Source organism: Vespa mandarinia, chromosome 17, assembly GCF_050613455.1.
Source record: "Vespa mandarinia isolate Hongniang chromosome 17, ASM5061345v1, whole genome shotgun sequence".
In the NCBI taxonomy this organism is placed as follows: domain Eukaryota; kingdom Metazoa; phylum Arthropoda; class Insecta; order Hymenoptera; family Vespidae; genus Vespa; species Vespa mandarinia.
Genome location: NC_140826.1, coordinates 595,112 through 615,390, shown reverse-complemented (window position 1 = coordinate 615,390; position 20,279 = coordinate 595,112). Strand labels below are relative to the sequence as shown.

Here is a 20,279-nt window from a genome sequence, read left to right as displayed (position 1 = left end):
GTTCGTAAAGAGTTTTAGAAAAAATATTCGTATAAATCATATTAAATCTTTTTTATTAGTTGTAATACTTACCATAGTAACAAAAATCATTAATATATATAATTTAGTAACATATCGGATATAGAATATATGTATATATCTATTCTGATAAACAATTATAACAATAAATAATAATAACAATTATTCTCGATAAAGAATTACCACTGCAATCATTAATAAATTATTTGTAACATTTCCTTGTATATACCTAACCTATATATATCCAATTATTTTGATAAACAATTATTACAATAAATAATAATAACAAATATTCTCGATAAAACAAAATTTCCACTACGATCATTGATAAATTATATTTCTTTGTATATAATTAATAAGAAAAAAAATAGAAAATATATAACTACTTTAATAATTGTTTATTATAAACGAAAAAGAGATATATGTTTCTCGAGCCCATTTATTTATCAACTCAGTTAATACGAACTTAGTTAATACGAACTATTTACAAAAGAGATCAACTACATCCGGAATTCGCAAATTGATTAATTATATATATAGAGAGAAATAAATAACGTATCAGCAGTATATTTCTTGTAACTGCATCCATAAATATTTGTGTTATATACCATTATAAAATGTTGGTTAAATTTATTTCTCAGAAAACCGATTGAAAATAATGCTCGTTGGAATTTCACGTAGATCCTCCTCGTAGTTAGAATCGTATATTTACATTAAAAATAGAAGGAAAATATGCGTTAATAAAATATATTTTACAAATCTAAAGTTTACATATTTCTAAAATCGCAGTATTTTAACGAATACTGAACATATTATATAGCTGCGAAATATGAATAAGTAAATAAATAAATAATCGTTATAGCTAAATGCGTGTCCTCCTCTGCGTTGAGAAAATAAGTGCAAACTTCTGTATTTATTATAATAAGATACACAATTAGATTACTCAATAATGACGTATCCCTTCAATATATCATATATATGGATATGTGTGTGTAGAAGCGCATGAACGTGCCGTATAATTTATTTAATATAGACAATTCTGCAAGACCCATTATAAATCTCCGTATATGTATATATTTATTTATTTATTTATTTATATATCGTGTGTGACGATTAAAAACTCAAGAATCACGTGATGGTATAAGACGCTTTTTTATCTTTTCTTTTCTCTTATTTTTTTTTTCTTTATCGATCATTCTAAGCTCAGAACATTGGCGATTGTCAACACAGATTAATTACATCATTTTCATTCGATAACATTTGTCCAATATTTTTTTTTTCTTTTTTATATATTCAGACGTTGGTATATAATATATATAATATATATAATTCTTTAATATACATTCGACGAAGAATATTTCTTGTATATAATATTATTTATTTATTTATTTATCTATTTCCTGAAAATTCGTAATCGGAAATGTTCTAAGATATTTTTCACAGCAATTAACATTATTAATAATATGTAATACTACGTACATAGAGGCCTTTGAATGTGTTTTATTGCGAATCATTCATTCTCACGTACATACGATGGAAACTGTTACTTCTCCCTTTCTGTAATTAATTAATTATTAATAATAATTGTATATATGTTAACTGAGTTTATATTACTAAATACATATATATATACATACATACATACATACATACATACATACATACCACATACACACACGCGCGCGCGCGCGTACACACACACAAAGATATATTTAGCAAACGTTAAATCATGTTTAAATATCGGTTCACTTTTAAGTCATCTTTCGTTATTAAAAAAAAGGAAAGAAAACGAATATATACATACATATATATTCTCCCTCATATTTCTAGTTGTTATAAAATATAGTTCTAAACGTAATATCTATTAGGACAAAATTATGTTATGTATTCGTTTCTATAATGTATGTACCTCTTGCACTGTAATTTAAAAATATAATTTAACAGGTAAAATTATCATGTGAAACAAAATTCGAACGAACGAATATGAATCATTGCTATATTAAGAATAGTATAAAATTTTTAATGTATAGAATTTTTGACTTTCTCAAAACGTGAAAGGTGAATCTGATTATCAGAATAGAGTGTACACACATTACACGCACGATACATATACATAACATAAAAAAAAAAAAAAAGAATTAGCAAAGCGACGATATACAACTGTACATAAAAATTCAATGTCGAATATTTGTTCTATTTTTTTTTTGATATTCGTATATCTTTTCTCTCTCTCTCTCTCTCTCTCTCTCTTTCTTTCTCTCTCTCTCTCTTTCTCTCTCTCTCTAAGAACATTCGTCTTCAACACATTATTTGCGTAACCTTTAGGTGATACATACCAAAATATATTGTCGTACTCAGAATTGATTAGACGATTGAAGCGCATCGAATACTATCATAAATTACCATATTTATTGCTCCTTCTTCTTCTCCTTCGTCATCATCATCATCTTCATTCTCATCTTCATCTTCGTCATCTTCTTTCGTTCTTTTCTTCTTCCTTGAATTGTATATATCGCAGTGCTCTACACAACAATATTAAACATCTTATAGCCAAAATTTTTGTGCATGTCGTTTGATAATTATCCTTACATTCAATAATTATCCTTCGACACAATTGCCTTAAGGTATTCCTTAGAAAAAATTTTACACTTCGAATTGGTCGACAAAAACAAAAACAAAAGATGATCGTATTTTTAATTAAGTTGGTCCGATAATTAATCTTTTTTTCATGTTTGTTTGCACATATATACATCGCAGATACATATGAGGATACTAATGAGAGATTTCTTTGATGTATCCATGTGTACGCGTATATTCGTGTATATGAGCGAATACGTTCGTGAGAGATTTCATTTCACATTCTTACGTAGCAACTTCGTTAAAAGTTTTATTAATAATCGTTAATAACTTTAAACGATTAATATATGTATTTCTAATCAACGTCAAGGATAGATATATCGGATTGATTCATAAATAAGTACCGTTTTATTGTAATAAATTCTTTATTTACAATGGTACTTATCAATGAATCAATTCAATAAAAATGATTAACTTCAAATTAAAAGAATTAAATTAAATAATAATAATAATAATATACTAATAAGAATAGAGTATGTGAATATAAGTAGTAATATATACATAATAATGTGTGTGTATATATATATATATATATATATATATATATATATATATATTGTATATATGTATTGTATATATGTATATATATATATATATTGTATATATGTATTGTATATATATATGTATATATATATATGTGTATATATATATATATATGTATATATATATATATATATACATATGTATATATATATATGTATATATATAATATATATTATATGTAATGTACATATGTATGTGTGTATATATACATATATATTTTAATCGAAGAACAAGAATTTATCATTATTATTTCTTATGGTCTGATATAATTGTAATGCTTCCTTTTGAAATTGAGATAATTTTAATATCATTAAACAGATTTAGATTTGTATAGAATTATCTTTCATGTATATACACTTTTTCTTAAATAATTAAAAGGCAGACAATTTATTTTATTAAATTAATGTAACTGTAATTCTTCAGCCAAATGTTTTAGAAAATGCATAGTAAACATTGAACGAAAATGTGTGTCTGTCTGTCTACTATGTGTGTATGCGTGTACATACGTGCTCGTGTATATGTATTTTCTAAAAAACAAAATTTAGTTTTTAAAAAGTAAAAGTTTTCTTTTCTTAAAATGTACATGATTCATACTTAAGGGTTAACAGTTGTATATATATGTATATACAGAATGCTTCTAGATAATTATTGCATGAAACGGACATCGAATTATGATTGAAATAAAGAAATATATTTTTTAAAGTACAATCTAAGAAAGATAAAAAAAATAATTTTTCATTTTGTTTTTCTTTATGTAAAGATCATTTAAAATTTTTCAAATTAGTTGATACAATAGTGCAAATAATAATTAATTCAATAGTTACTTAAAACATTCGTGAGATTATCTTTATGTAGTATTTTTGGACAACAAGCATTGCAATCTATCAAGAAATGCATACAATGTTTATATATATTATGTTTATTATTATGTAGTTAATTCTATGATTGCTTGGTTAAATTAAAAAGAAAAAATTCAAGACAATGCAAACTTTTCTTCTTTAGTTTAATCGATCTCTTTAAGTGACTTTATTAAACCTGTTACTTTATATCATTGCAATAGTAAAACTAAGATGTAATATTTAATAAAACAAAAATGAAAACAAATTTTAATATATTTCTCTCTGTTCATTATAGTTAAGCTGATATTAAACCATGCAAGATTTATCTTTAGACACATTCTGTATATCTTTTATTTCTTGGTATGCATCATGTTTTTTAAATAAAAAGAAAAGAATTAGATATGTGTATATATATATATATGTATATGTGTGTAATATTCTAATATCCTCTCTATACGTATATATATATATATATATATATATATATATATATATATATTTATTTATTTATTTATTATATATTATATATATACATACCATGTATAGGAGAGATGGATAGATATATAGAGAGAAAGAGAGAATATTCACGTACATATATACATATATATACACATGCATAAATGTACTAATTGAATATAATTATATTTCTTTTTTGTTAGAATTTACCGTATACGTACGTGTGTGTATAGACTCATCATATGATTTTTTCGTGGCATTGTATTTGTATACTGTTACATTTATTACTGTTTTGTATGCTTATATTTTCATAACATCGTTTTTGTCTGATATATAATCACATAACAGTTTTAAAAATATTTCAAAATTAAACAAGATATAACAGAGTAATGATTATAATAATGGACAATAGTAACTAAGAGCATATATAGTAAAATACATTAACGCAATTAATAAAAAAAGTGCAGAGGATGATTTATTTGAGTGCATAATTTTTTTTTTCATACATATAGGAAGAAATTAGAGGAAGGTAATCGAAGGAAAAGATGTGGTGAAGAAATTGCCAATAGAATAGCCGCCATTTTACTTTACTTTTGTTTTTCTAGATCACAGTCTCATTTATGGCTGCTAAATCGTAGAACATATTTCATCACCTCTTTTAACCGAAGAAAGGGGGAAGAAAATACCAAAGCATGCTCAAAAATCTTATCAATACTGGAAAGTAGTTCACTAGTTTACACAAGTACAAAATATAGTATTTTTTTTTCATTTCTTTAAGCGTGGCAAGTATAGAGGATGCTTTATCCCTAATAAAAACCTGTTGTTAATTATATCTTAATATGTGATACATATTTACTAACTAATTATACCAAAATATTAAAATATATCTCACATGTTTAGTATGGCTGGGTATGACAGACAATTTTAAGAAAGACATCATGCATTGCAAAAAAAAAATACTGATTATAATATAATTTGAAAACTATTAAAATTCATTTTATATTTTCTTATATTCTGCCTGTTTATTTTTTCTTTCTTAAAACGCAATATTTACATTACAATAAACAAAAAATTAATCTGACAATGTATTTAAATATCCATACCAATGCAATTAAAAGTATAATAAAAATATTGCAATATGAAGATATTTTAATTGATAAAATAATATATTTATAGTCAATTAAAGATTTTAATGCATACTTTTAATGATTTGATACGTATAAGAGCAAAGAAACATCTTTTACATACACATAGCCACGTTAATTAGATTATTGTGAAATTGAATCATAATAAAGATATCTCAGTTCTAATAAAACAAATATATAAAGAAGCTAAAAATCACAATTGCAAACTGAGATCTTATATAAAAGATCATTATAGGTGTTAAGCATCCTCTTTCATATACTATTTACTTGCCACTAGTGCGTTAATTGGCTCATAGAATTAATAATTCAAAAAGTGATGAGAAAATGAATAAATCAATATATGTGTACGTCCATGCATGCGTATATGTAAGTATACATATATCAGTCATGCAGAGCCATAGATGAATACACATATATTTTTGTATTTATCGGGAAAGAATGAGGAAACCATCACGAATGCAAATCCATGATATACGAAGGCCCGTATTCGTAACTAATCTAGCCTGTTCTTGCTCATATGTTTATAATAACTATTACTTTGCAAATTATAATGCTCTAGCCTATTATTTTATTCATATCCTAAATATTTAATAATATATATATAATATATATATGTACATTAATAATACACATATTTATATTGTCATATATATGTATATTATTAATATAATATACACACATAGATATACTTACATATATGTATATAAATATATACGCATATATATGTGTGTATTATGCGTTTTTTATTTACAAAATACGTAGAATAGATAGTCATCCTATCTTAACTACAATATGCGTACTGTTGCGCAAGACTTTAATTTTTTTATAAAGTGCGCTTTATAAACATATCTCTAATTATATTACAGCCCAATTCAACAATCTTTGTTAAAATTCAACGCACTGAAACAGAGATATATCATACTCGGATAACGTAAAAGAGAAAGTTTAAAAATTATAAAATGATATTAAAATAAATTAACTATTATATGTGGTATTAATGTAAGGTAACAAATTTGCTAAAACTGTTAAGAAACAATGCTTCTGTTAAAACAATTACTAAATTGAAACTAAATTGAAGCATTAAAGATAATAATAAATTTCTATAAGATTCATTAAATTTGAAATTTTGGTTTTCGTATAATATTAAATATATTATACTTCCGTATAACACAGATTTTATACTCATGACTCATTTTATCGCAAATTATTAATAATTTGAATGGATTCAAAGCTATAAATGAAAATAGAAATAAAACATCTGTCATGGCCAAAAAGAAAAAGGTTGAAAAAGTACATAGCCAGAATAAAACCACTTATATCTAAGATGGTGAAAAAAAAAAAAAAAAAAGAAAAAAAAAAATAAAGATCATTTTAAAAGACCGATAAAATATATATATCATATATATATGAGTGCGTTGAATTTCAGCAAAACTCTAAAAACGGTAAATAAGTACTTTCAAGAATATGGGAAACATTACATATTACCTATATCAAGTGTCATCTTATCATTAACTTTTAACAAACAAGGGAATTATACCGTATGCTTTCTCCAGCTTGTCGCCATACGATGGCACGGTTTTTACCTCCTATTTTATGTCCTACAAATCACCAAAGACCTGCTACTATCTCAAAATATTAAGACTCAGCATTATAGATATTTTAAACTCTCTGGATGCCTTCTATCACGAGTCATGCTATAGTATTTACAAGTAAAATAAACACATTTGCTGTCTGCATCAGGTAAATTTTGTGCAACGTTTATCGCAGTTTTTCAATCTATAGCTTTCTCTCTTTTCCAACTTTATCATATATAAAGTATAACTAAAGTATATAAACTCTGATTTCATATTATAATGTTTCGTTATCCTAATACTCTTCAATTACAATTCTCTCTCTGTACTGGATCTCATTATAGCAGCTTTAACAATATTTAACAATGGCTTAGGCCTTTCATGATTTGGTAAAGGCGTGTTAATATACAAACGTTTATTAAATATTCAAAATTGCACAGAGAAATTATATTAAAATGTAATGATTTAATAAAATAACTATTAAATCTTATTATAAACTTATTACTGACTGCTTCATAAAATCAAGTCTGCGCGTTTGGAATGTGGAGTAATATTACTTTCCTTTATTCGCACATTGCCAATCAATTATTATCAAAGTGATTAGCTATTTAGGGAATAATAATTAAACGGTCAAATTGAGAACCAATTTTTACAATATCTTATCTATACATCATTGTTTATAATAGATTTTACAATTGAATACAATTTTACAATTGGATAATATAATAGATATGTGTAATGTTGTTACGCATTGAGAGATTTTGCGTTCTTTACTAATAATATTTACAGATGTTCATTGACCCATATAATTACAATCCTCAAAAATATAGAAATAACAGAATACTAAAGAGTGAGTAGTTTTTCCTAACAAAGCATACGTGCTTATTATTAACGTTCATAAATTCTGCAAGCATTTTCTATTGCAGATTATTAAAATTGTTTAGAATTACTAAAATAATTTCGTTGATTGGCAATGTATTTGGGGAGAATTTCATATCTTTTTTTTTTGTTACAAAAATTAAGTAACAAAGAGGATTAAAAAGTACTTTAAATTACGATTACAAATAAACTGATTATCTTCTTTCACAACAGTAAGAAGTATATTAAATCTTTAATAATAATTAAATCTTTAACACCTAATTTAGTCATAAATATTGTAATCAGTAACCTATTGTAATTCATCTGTTGTACAAATATCTGATTCGGCATTTCGTATTCGATAAAAATGAATATATTTGAAAACATTAATATAATAAGTTAACTGATATGACTTTAAAAAGCGGTCGATAGTAGTTCAATATTATATACAACATAAAAATATTACCGATGCCTGGATATTAACACGCCTTGTCGCCTTTCGTCATGTTTTCATCTACATCTTATTTTCACCAGATTACACAAAGGTTCTAATTGCACTAAAGCCTTGCTGTATTTTACATATTCCGAAGAAATGGCATAATAGCGATTTTATCAAGCCATCGCTTTCATTTTCAAAGTATAATGATATACTCGTGTTGTGGAGTAATGGGATGCACAGTATCACAGTTGGCACGTGGGCGCTAGCTACCACTACTGCTTACAGGCAGTGAATGTGGTGCTCCCATCGACGTAGGAGGAGCAGTCAATGGTCCTAAAACGAAACATTTTAAAATCTTAAAATGATAAAAAATATTCTATGGTTCTATTCAAATCGATATAGTTACCAGTCACATTAGGCGAGGATTCAGAAACAGGCAGCGGGCTAACTAAACTGTTAGCGCTCATCGGAGTTGAATTAGCTTTTAATTTTTGTCTGACCTCTCTAATTTTCAATTGTAAACTCGTCTTGTTAGGAAATATATCAGAATGTTTTGCTTGAAACGTAGAGGTAGCATGTGTTGAAGGGAAATATCCATGTTCCCGAAATAATTGCATCACAAGATGTCTCCGTTGTTCCAACATTCTCCTATGACCACGTTCATTTTCATTTCTACCAATCCCTACTGCATTTCCTACACCTCCTACAGGCGTTTTTGGTGTCCGCGGAGAAGTATCTTCTACTTCTCCTGCTATATCTGTATTAAGTCTATATGCGTCGATATTAAAATCTGGACCAAAGAATGTAGTTCCCGTCAATTTGACACTCGAAGTTGATTTCGGCGTAGCGGACACTGACGCATCAGAATCAATATCATCTTCGTTTACTAAAGAAAAGAAAATGGAGAAGTTTTACTTGTAATCGATGTAAGACACAAAGTTTAACACACATAGAAATATAAAAACACTCACAGTTACTTCTATGAGGTCCTTGAGATTTCTTCCGATAACCTTGCATCGATGCTTGTAAATTTGATGAGTGTAATCCGGAAGTAACAGTGCTATGACCAGAAGAACCTGGAGTATTTATAGTGATTGCACTTGGGCTCTGTATATCTTCCGGTTTAAATTCTGGTAACGATGAAAATTTCTCTTGAAAATTTACTTGTTCAAGAACCCTAAACATAGTTTAATATCAAAGTCAAATTGAAATACATTTGTAAATGTTTTTATAAATAGTTATATATTTTAACATCAATTCGATAGAGAGTGACATAATAAAGTATAATTTATTAAGCTTTGAATACACACCTATCCATACCATCTTCGACATTCTTTTTGAAGAAGGAGCCTTTTTTAGTTGAAGGGGATGGGGATGTACGAGACTCCGATATATTTTGTTGTTGCATCGATTCGGAAGATTGAGAAGTATTTCCCTGTGGTCGACTTTGGTCAGAACGTTGTTGAGACACTGAAAGTCCATGTTCTCCTGTGGTTGTTGTGGAGGGCATTGCTGTATATAAATATCATAAATAATACATAGTACTATTTTTGATTTTTTGTCTAAAATTTATATTTATATTTATATTAATAAATAATTTATATCTCTATCTTACCCATTAATTGTCTTCTTTGCAATGGTGCTCTTCCAAGTTGAGCTGGTGTCGGTGCTAGCATAAAAGGACCTTTATTTGATCCTATATCGCTATTTGGATCTTCATCTACAGAATATGATTTATTTGATGAATGTTCATTATTAATGTGACTGCTATGAGGCGTATGCGGTGTATGTGGTGTAAGTGGTTGTTTAAGTTTATCATTTGAAGATGTTAGAAGAACGTTGCCTGTATCTTTCCTATCTTGCTCACTTTTTATATTGCTCCCTAAAACATAACATAACAGAAATATATCATTATATATTTAAATAAAAGAGTTAATAAACATTCGAACGTTTTGATGGGATTAATAAATTAGAATTATCTGTATTATAATGTTTACCATAAAATTGAGCATGATTCGACGCTGTTTGGGTATCATTTTTATCAGATTCTGCTAAACGTGCGATAGAATGACTGATTCCTCTATAAGGTGATGTTGTAGAATTTGTAGAAACTGGATAATGTTTGCTCACGATAACACTTTGTGCTTCAACCTTGGTACCGGAGATCAAATTTTGCGAAGATATATTGCGGCTTCCAGCATCTAAAATTTAGAAATAAATACATAAATCAAAAAAGAAATATGTATATGTATATGTATATGTATGTATGTGTGTGTATATATGTATGCATTTTTTTTTTATATAATAAAATTTCAAATTTGTTATAAAATGGTTATCAAAGTATACACTTACCGGAGATAGGTATATTGAAGCCGCAATACATCCGGGGATGCGGTGTTGTAGGGCCAAGGTACTGCGGTCCCTGCTGTGGTTTGGAAATAGCCACCAAATTGTTATCAAGCAATGTAAGAGTGAACGGTGGTTGAGAAGGGACAGCAGAAGTAAGGGGATGAGCGGTAGTGGCTAAAGACTGCAACGGCTGCTGTTGTTTTAACAGAGCCATCATAGGTTTCGTTCCAATCTGTTAGTATTGTATATAGTAGCTCATAAAGGAAGTGTGATATAATATGTTGTAATATTAACAATACTTACAATTCTATTGCAGTATATAAATATGTGTGTGTATATATACATATATATACATATATACATATACATATATATATTTACATATTTGATATTAAGACATAATCAAGACATGTTCAGTTGTTGCAAATTTGTGTCAAGGAAGTGCTACACTGTATATGGTATAGGCCTAACCATTATATTATATTTTAATGTATTCTTACTATTGTTATATTCATACAGCTAGATCAATGATATAGATAAAAATTTATTTATACAATAAAATACTTACTGAATGTAGCACAGGAGCAGCTGTAAATTTAGGTATGTTTCTTCCATTGTCAGTATGAATGTTCGCTACTAGACTACTCATGCTATATTGAGTACTATATTGTTGTTCATTTTTCACTGGTTCCGGTTTTATAACTTTCGGTGACACTGGCATGGTTATAAATGCACCACCCGTAGGTTGAAATCCTGATACTCCTGTTGGATTTATCGGACTATGATAAGGATAAGTGCTTGATAAAACTGATACTGTGCCACCTTTATCAATGGAAGTATGATGATACTTGGTTGTGGTTTCTATACTTGTTGATGGTATTCGTGCTATAGGAATAAAAATTCAATATTAGAATTAAAATGTAAATATTATAATATAATAAATCTTTAAAACAATAAAAGATACCTTTTATAGGTTTAGGTCTACAAGTTATTTCCTGTTTGACATTCACTCCATCTCTTTTTTGCCCACTAACAGGTGAAAATTGCGATTGATTAAAAGATTTTTTGTCCATATCTTCCTCTTGTGCATCATTGTCACTATCAGTCAATTTATCTTTACATTTCAAATCTATTTCTGGTTGAGGATCTTCGCAAATAACCATTTGATCATCGTCTGATCCATTAGCGTCTTCGTCTTGTTTCGATTCAGGTTCGGTAGTATCAATTTGTAAAGGTATGTCCAAAATACGATGTGGTGCATGTGTCTGATTAATAATCTACATAAAAAACAAAAAGATTGTATTTGTAAAACATAATAACAAAACTTTTAAATCAGTTACATCATTTCTTTTAATTGTTTGAATTTACATGATAAAAATAAGGAGATTACCTCAATAGTAGGAGTTTCTGTATATACCGTCGTAACCGGAACAGACACCTCGTCTGTTCCTCTTGGCGTTAAAGGTACATCTTCCGTCGGTGGTCCCATATCTGTTTCTTCTCCAGTACTATTTAATTTTCCTCTAGAGTCGCTACCCTTAAAGCTTGTAGTGGACGATTTTCTTCTATCCTTGCTACACCATTTCCAATCTGGGTGTGCTTTGAAATGTGCCTCCTTAACTTCAGACGCAAGATCATGATACTTTTGTTTCTCTTCAGGGCCCAGAGCATACCACCATTCTCCCAAAATCTTAGATACAGTGCGATTATCTTGATTCGGATGTCTTTGATGCACAACTGCGCGATGCCGTTTCGAAAATATCATAAATGCGTTCATTGGTCGACGTATTCTATCCTTTGTCTGTAAAATCACAATTTCTTACATTTTTTACTCTGTACAAAGGGAAGACTATGCAAAGAGTAAGTTTTGATTTATGAATGTATAACATCTTACCTTTAGTGGACTCTGTGGCTCCTTGGAATGCAAAGCACTAAGGGATTGACTACGCCTTTTATTAGTATTAATTTCGATCTCTGCGGGTGTTGTCGGTTCTGGTTCAAAAACATCATCATCTTCTTCTTCAACAGGAGTAATTTGATCTGCACCTGGTGCTGAGCCATCCTCGCCGGATGTATTGATACTTATTGGAATCGGTGGTGCACTTAATGGTGGACTGAGAGCAGATGGTGGAGGACTCACCTCTGATTGATCCAAAACTGTTGTTTGCCAGGAGAAAGCTATAATGAAATAAATAACTTAATAAAAAATGCATATGGTTAATAATAAATTAGGCAATAGCACTTGATGCAAATTACTGCGGTAACTAATTATTGAATACACAGGATTGTTGCTATATTGTAAAGAAAATAACACAAGTTAGTGAATGTGAAATAAAATTTAAATTATGAATTAAATCAATAAATTGACATTCACTTGTCACTACAGTTAATTTATTTTCTTGGGCACAAATAATCGAAATTTAGATTAATTTGTAATTTATGTTTCGTCAGTAAAAGATAAATATAATAATATAGAAATAAAATAATCTAGATAGTTTTAAAGACAATGTGAAAAAGGATTTTTTCATAGAATGTGTTATTTTATAATTTTACATCTTTATTCCTTCATTTTCACTATTAAAATAGATTTATTTTATATGATGTTAAAAAATATCAAAAATAATAATATTCCTGCAATCCTAATAATATTAGCATTATTATTATTATAAAGCATTAGTCCACCAAATAAATCATAGATTAATCTTGCAATAATTATTTAAACACCCTTCCCCAACATTAAAGTGATTTAAAGCACATAGATATTCTTGGCTGGATGAAATATTATGTGAAATGCAGTTAAAGTGAAGCAAAAATTCAATTAATTGGTTATATTTGTTGTAAAATTGAGTATGGTATATTGCATAAAATCTATATGCAAACACTGCTACTTTAATTTTACATAAAATTATTTTAACATACTAATAAATCGATATTAAAATCAAATGTAAATTGTTAACTTTAAAAGGGGTAATAATCTAAAATATATTGTACGTGTATAAAGATGCTTAGAATAAGTAAAGGTAAAAATAAAATAATTAAAGTGAAAAATATATGTACACAAATAATTATTGTATGACTGATTATTTCAATTTAATTCATGCAATAATCGCATTTCAATGCACAAATATAATCAAACCTTGATATTTACATTTGATAAAATTTAATTTGTATGTATGTGTGTGTATATAATAAATAAATAAATAAATAAATAAATAAATAAATAAATAAATATATATATATATATTTATATAAATTATTTTTATAAATATATATATATATATATATATATATATACACGCACATATATTTATATTCATATTCATGCCATATTTTATCATATACCATTAATAAGCTCCAATTTACAACAAATTTACAAGAAGAATCATTATCTTTCATTTGGCAGTGAGAACTCAAACCTTTTTTCCAGTTGCGCACTGCATTATTCAGTAATGATGGGGGATGGGGCTGGTATGCGGAAGGAACATCATGGCTGCCATCTGTGAAACCTTACGGTTTAGTAAACATCACTAATATTGTGATGACATGAATCCAGAATTACGATAATGAGTTGATGAGATTAGATTGGAAAGAAAGTAATGTTGCTTTGTCATAATCTGGTAATTATTTTAATTGGATTACGCATGTGTGTTTGATTGGATGCAAGTATTTAACATTACATTTAGTTTAGAGGTATTGTCTTGCTTACATTGTATAACTTTTGTTATATCAAGTTATTTATTATAATAAAAGATTATTTTACATATATTGGGTACTATATTGTTTTGTAAGTTTAACAAAATTAAATGAATGTAACAGATAAATTTTATTTGTGATATTGTACAGAAGGTATGTCCTCAGCATTTAGAACTATAGTTACTATGTCTTGATTCGTTAATATTTCGTTAACTATTTTTATTTTATATGTGTTTTATCTGTATGATAAAATAAAAGAACTTTTATTATAACACACAGGAAGAACAAAATAAAAGGTATATGAACATAATAAAATAAAAAAGAAATTAAAATATGAATAATTAATATTATAGAGAACATTACTTTCTTTCCAATTCACTAGACAAAAGTTATATTGCATTCACAATTGTACCCAATAAAATATCTTTCTCAATTAAGCTTTTGGATTTCTATATCCATGTATCAGATCAATACCAGATGACACAGAGAACAAGCGCAATGCATGATTTATACAATGTAAACTTACATAGGACTCCATTATTTTTTGAATTTTCTTCTCTAGGAGGTTGAGCTTTCGGGATCTGTATTAGATGTCCAGGCTGAACGATTACATGCTGGAAGACACTGGTAGGAGTTGATGGATTAGTAACTTCTGTTGCGGCTGACATTACAACGTTCGTGGATGGTGCTGAATTCCTTTGTACATCCATATGTGCGGATGTATGTATCCCAATCTTATTAGTCTAACATAATAATGTTTACAATAAATATATAAATTCGAAAATAAATACATCTTTTTTTTTTTTTTTTTTTTTTTTTTTCTAAGTTTTTATAATATACTAAAATTAGAAAAGTAAGAATATTCAAACTGAGTGTTCGTGTTTTTTTACATCTTTTAAAAATGTTAAGTAATGTATGTATTTTTTATATAAACGCGCGCGCAATATCTTTTTTGAATAATATACACTTATCTATTATACAGTGTGGTTATTAATTCAGCAACACACAAAAAGCATTTAAAAAATGACAAACTTACTTGTTGTAAAACAGAGAGTTTATCGATATGGACGGACACAGCAGGAGTCTGAGATGATTGACATTGATTTTGATGTAACGATGCTGGAAGCTGTGCCAAATGATTCATTAAACCTTGTCTATATTTATCATCTTGAATACCTATATGTCCTGCCGTAGAGATATCTATATTATTTTTTATAACAAGGTACTTCTTTTCGTGCTGATGTTGCATCACATAAATTGGCTGATTTTGTGGCTGTGCTGTCTGTGCATAATCAACTGGTTGTTCTTGTGGCTTATGTAGAAGAGTCAAATTTTGCGGTGGCGGAGCAGATAAAGACATATGAGGTGAGTGCGATGGTTTTAGAAGTTGTGTATTCTGTTCAGGAACTTCAGAATGATTAGGAAAATTGTTGCTTGATGTCAATGCATGCTGCAATATAATTCCTTGTTGTTGTTGAGCTATAGACGTTACGACTGATGGATGTCTTGGTGGTGGACTTTGTTCTGACCACGACAAAGTTAAATTTTGTCCAGGCATTCCACGACTCACTGGAGAGATTCTTATTACACTTGTCCCTATACTTGCTGGAACAGGAGCAGTAGGAGCTGGTCGACTTGGTCTAACCATTCGATTTGGTTCAGGTTTAATTACTTGCTGCTGATATTGAACCAAAAAATTTGACTGCGTAGGAGAATGCTTCCATTTTGCGCTAGGCGAGATTAAGGGGGCTGCATGATGTGCAGGACTCGAAATAGGCATAAATACATTATTTTGGTTAAGGCCTAACGGTGGTACTGGAGACTGATTTATACACGGTGATATGGAAGATTGACCTGTTGGCGATGAAAAGGCTGGTGTAGCTGATCTAGAGCTTCCTAAAGATACTAAAATAAAAATAAAAAAAGGTTTATAAAAATGATCGCGTTCCTTTCCTGATAATAAAACTAATGCCCACTTATCTTACCAAGCATGTTAGCAGCTTCAGTCTCATCTTGATCAAAGCGTCCTGCGATTCTTCTATCTCCATAGTTTGGAGAAGTATCAGAACCTCTTGATGTTTCTTCTCCATCAATTTTTCCACTGTAAAATAAAATTACTGTAACTAAAATTCTATATAAGAAGAATTAATAATACTTCATTAAGATATTGTAATCAAAGTGTCACCAAAAATATCATAATAATTACCCAGGAAACGCATTTGTCGGGCCTCTAAGGCAAGATCCTTTCAGATTGAGATGTCGGGAACAGAACCCTCTCCTTTGACTTTCTTTTAAACATCCTTCTTTACCACAAAGTCTACGCCACTGTTTCCCATTGAATTTTTTCATAATTCCGTTGGGCATAGACACTACATCACCCTTTTTATACTTATGTGGCGTAGCCGCCTGAGATCTATTTAATTGACATTAAATATTTAAATGTATCTTTTTAATATTATAAATGTTTTTTTTAATTGTTTCTTAGAATAGATAGATAATTACCTGGGTGTGGCTGCCTGAGAACGCGGTGTTATACTGCGTTGCTCAACTAAACTGCTGGTACTTCCTCTGCTCTGCATACTGCTTCGTTTACTACTTCCTGATAATTTTGCATCTAAAAGTTGAATATATGTGTCTATAATTAATTAAATCTTTTAATTATTAATTATTAATGTATATTTCACAATTATAAAACATTATATGAAATACGTTTATAAATCTGTATTACCTGCATCTGAAGGAAATGTAATATTTTCTCTATCCAAGTCATCTTCACTTTCTAGTTCGTCATATGGTCGGCTTCCATTACTTAATGCTGTACTAGCAGAATGTGCAAGAGTCCCTAATGTCATAAGAGGACTAGTACCAGTTGTTCTATAATAACCAGTTGTGTCATTATGCGTAGATATATGAGATGCATGGTGAGGAGTATGATGGATTTGTAAAATTGACACTGCTGTTGAAGCTTCCACAGAATTTCTATATCCATGATCTGAGTTTAAATTGAAAAGAAAAAAGTATACATTATAGTATTTTTATTGTGACTACAGACCAGGATACTAAAGTAAAAAAAACATTACCAACTGCTTCAACTCTGTTAGAGTCAATATCTTCCAGTCCTTCTTCTAATTCATCCCACCAAGGAGGTTGCACCAAACGCAGGTCTGCACGTTTCACTACATAACTATCACTCTGATCGTCTTCTCTTGGTATTTTAACAACAAAACGATTAGGCTTTGTTAATATCTTGCACACTGTCCCTTTCACAAACACTTTAGTTAATGCGTCTATGTGACTATTTGCTGTTGGACATCTAATGCAAACTTTTGCATCTAAAGTCACTTGCCCTAAAGAAGGGCTAGCATCCCCTATCACATCATACCTTCCTGCACCTAAAACATCACTATAACGCACTAACTTCCTTTCTCCATCAAATTCTATGAGAATCTCTCCATGAATCACATTACGAATAACACCTGGATAATAACATGAATCCCTTAAAGCTAACACTCTGTGGTCACGCCACTCACTGAGATCAATAGCAACCGTAGCAGGTCGAGGACGAGCACGCATAGGTTCTTCTCTTAAAGAATAATCTACAGCTGTACTCTGAGGAGGTAAAACTACCACCGATGGTGTTGACACCTAATAAAAAATCACAAATTAAGCACATATCAGTATGATTTAAATTTGATCTAAGTAAAACTAAGATTTTAGACTTACTTGGTAACAGTCTGCTTCTTGTTGTTGCGGAGACTGTCGATTAGCCAAACTTGAATGTTGAACTAAACAAGCAATAGATACGTTTGGTGCACGCGTATTTATCATATTATTAACGTTGCTTGTTACATTACTACATTTATCCATTTCTTCGAGTTCCGATGGATCAAATTTTCGTTTCTTTGGAAGTTTTTTAGCGCTAATTGTTGGATCTGATGGATCCCTTTGTGGAGGAGCAGGAGGCGGGGGTGGTTGTTCTTGAATACATTTCTCTTCAATCGAAGTGCCACCACCCCCGCCTGCTCCATATTGTCCACCTCCTAAGGGACCTCGTTTTTCATGCATCTCAGAATGAGCAGTCAGCATTTTTGCCACCTCACGCTGCTCTAAAAATGTCAAATAATAATTAATAAATAAGAATTTATATATCCAACATTTAGTTTTTAATAAAGATTTAATATTCTATTTAGTAATCTGTAAACATATATATAGCACTTACAGTCTGTACAGTCGAGAGGAGGCTGCAAGCTGTACTGTGATGAATTGACGCTGGCGGGGGGGTGACATCGGCTGGGAGCATACCTCAGCACCCGACTATCTGGAACAGGATGTGTCGAATCTGGACTTTCTCTTCTCTGACAGTTTTGTAACAGGGGTGTTGTTCCCTCTCCCAACTCCAATACTTCTTCCCAACCCCAACTGCCAAGCATCCTCCTCCAAAAGATCTTTTCTTAGATAAACACTTGTATCTTCTTGAACTGTTTCGAACCTCTAATAAAATGTCCTAGATATAAGAAAGTATACAACAATTAGAATTATCAAAGAGTTAATATGAAGATCTTAAGATATTTCATTTCAACATCGGATCACTAAAGTTTATCTACTTCATTTCTAAGAAATAAAATATTTTTATTTGCATAATTGAAAATTTGTTCAAAATTAAAAAACGAATTGCTTATTCAAGATTCTAAACTTTCTTATAAGCTTCTGTAAACAATAGAATAAAAAAAATAACTCATGTTTATAGCAGTATTTAATAATACTTGGTAATAAGTTCTATAGAAACGGACTTAATAACCAATACACACTAGACAATAAGGATTTGATAATATCTTATGATGTGTCAGACAACTCGGGGACAAAGAAGCAGCAAGCTGACAGTAGTACGAATCACGCTTGCATGTGCATCATTCGGGTATGATCGGTAGTGTCGAAAACAACCGAAGTCTTGCGCGAGACTGGGACCGCCAGCACTCATTTACATTGTGAGCAGGACAGAGAGATCCAAATAGTAAAATATTTTCGGCGATTGGGCCCACTTTATTCAAAGCAGTATATACACAAAGATTTAAGATTTTACTTCTCAGAAGTTATTTCTCAAAATAATAAAGTAATAGTAAGTTTTAACAACTGTATGTAATCTTCATGTTGTTATCGGAAATGGAAAAATACACTTCTTCCTCTGTAAAATTTTTATACGTATCTATTTAAAGTGTCGACGATTATGTACGATTTAGAGTGGAAAACATTCATATTATATACATTTAAAAGAGGAATGACTTATAATTTAACGAAACATTCGACCAAACAAAATATTTATCGTAAACAAAAATTTTTCGATTAACATCAAATTTTAGATTCAACTAGATTAACCCATTAAAATCATTAAAGTATTTTTCTTTTTAAATTCATATTGTAATTTGCATCATCAATAGCACGGATATTAAACAATCGGTCACTTTCATCTTCCTCTCTTAACGTAATCTCATCAGAGATTTAGTTTTTACATGGGAAAGTTTACAATTAACTGTGAGATTCCATAAAATAAAGGAGTTTACAAAGTTTACGTTCGTTTTTCATTTGGTTTCGTCTATTGGCAACGAAACGGAACGTGGGTGCTTATCGCACACTGTTGGGATTTGAGAAATACACTTTCGAAGAAAAGAGAGCAGGTCGTTTCACACGACCGACGGCAGTGAGTATAACACCCACGCACGATTCACGCTCGTAG

The 20,279-nt window shown here is 29.5% G+C and overlaps 1 protein-coding gene across 12 annotated transcripts in view; it reads right to left on the bottom strand.

Annotated features, from left to right (window-relative positions):
- Window positions 1–4,583: 4,583 nt before the first annotated feature.
- cic (Putative transcription factor capicua) overlaps window positions 4,584–20,279 on the bottom strand; it is a 30,126-nt gene continuing 14,430 nt past the window's right edge. For 6 of the 12 annotated variants that reach the window (XM_085662165.1, XM_085662163.1, XM_085662164.1 and 3 more), the window contains 21 exons: window positions 18,768–19,052; window positions 18,272–18,654; window positions 17,629–18,193; window positions 17,277–17,540; window positions 17,051–17,162; window positions 16,755–16,961; window positions 16,534–16,649; window positions 15,585–16,453; window positions 15,075–15,291; window positions 14,272–14,361; window positions 12,750–13,033; window positions 12,246–12,656; window positions 11,820–12,132; window positions 11,424–11,740; window positions 10,859–11,087; window positions 10,504–10,707; window positions 10,122–10,388; window positions 9,817–10,018; window positions 9,478–9,683; window positions 8,913–9,392; window positions 4,584–8,839 (listed from right to left, as the gene is read on the bottom strand). In XM_085662165.1, the coding sequence (XP_085518291.1) occupies window positions 8,769–8,839; window positions 8,913–9,392; window positions 9,478–9,683; window positions 9,817–10,018; window positions 10,122–10,388; window positions 10,504–10,707; window positions 10,859–11,087; window positions 11,424–11,740; window positions 11,820–12,132; window positions 12,246–12,656; window positions 12,750–13,033; window positions 14,272–14,361; window positions 15,075–15,291; window positions 15,585–16,453; window positions 16,534–16,649; window positions 16,755–16,961; window positions 17,051–17,162; window positions 17,277–17,540; window positions 17,629–18,193; window positions 18,272–18,634 (5,787 nt within the window). In that variant the 5' untranslated portion in view covers window positions 18,635–18,654; window positions 18,768–19,052 and the 3' untranslated portion in view covers window positions 4,584–8,768. The remainder of the gene's footprint in view (window positions 8,840–8,912; window positions 9,393–9,477; window positions 9,684–9,816; window positions 10,019–10,121; window positions 10,389–10,503; window positions 10,708–10,858; window positions 11,088–11,423; window positions 11,741–11,819; window positions 12,133–12,245; window positions 12,657–12,749; window positions 13,034–14,271; window positions 14,362–15,074; window positions 15,292–15,584; window positions 16,454–16,533; window positions 16,650–16,754; window positions 16,962–17,050; window positions 17,163–17,276; window positions 17,541–17,628; window positions 18,194–18,271; window positions 18,655–18,767; window positions 19,053–20,279) is intronic. The other 6 variants (XM_085662172.1, XM_085662170.1, XM_035881886.2 and 3 more) reach the window with 6 other exon arrangements.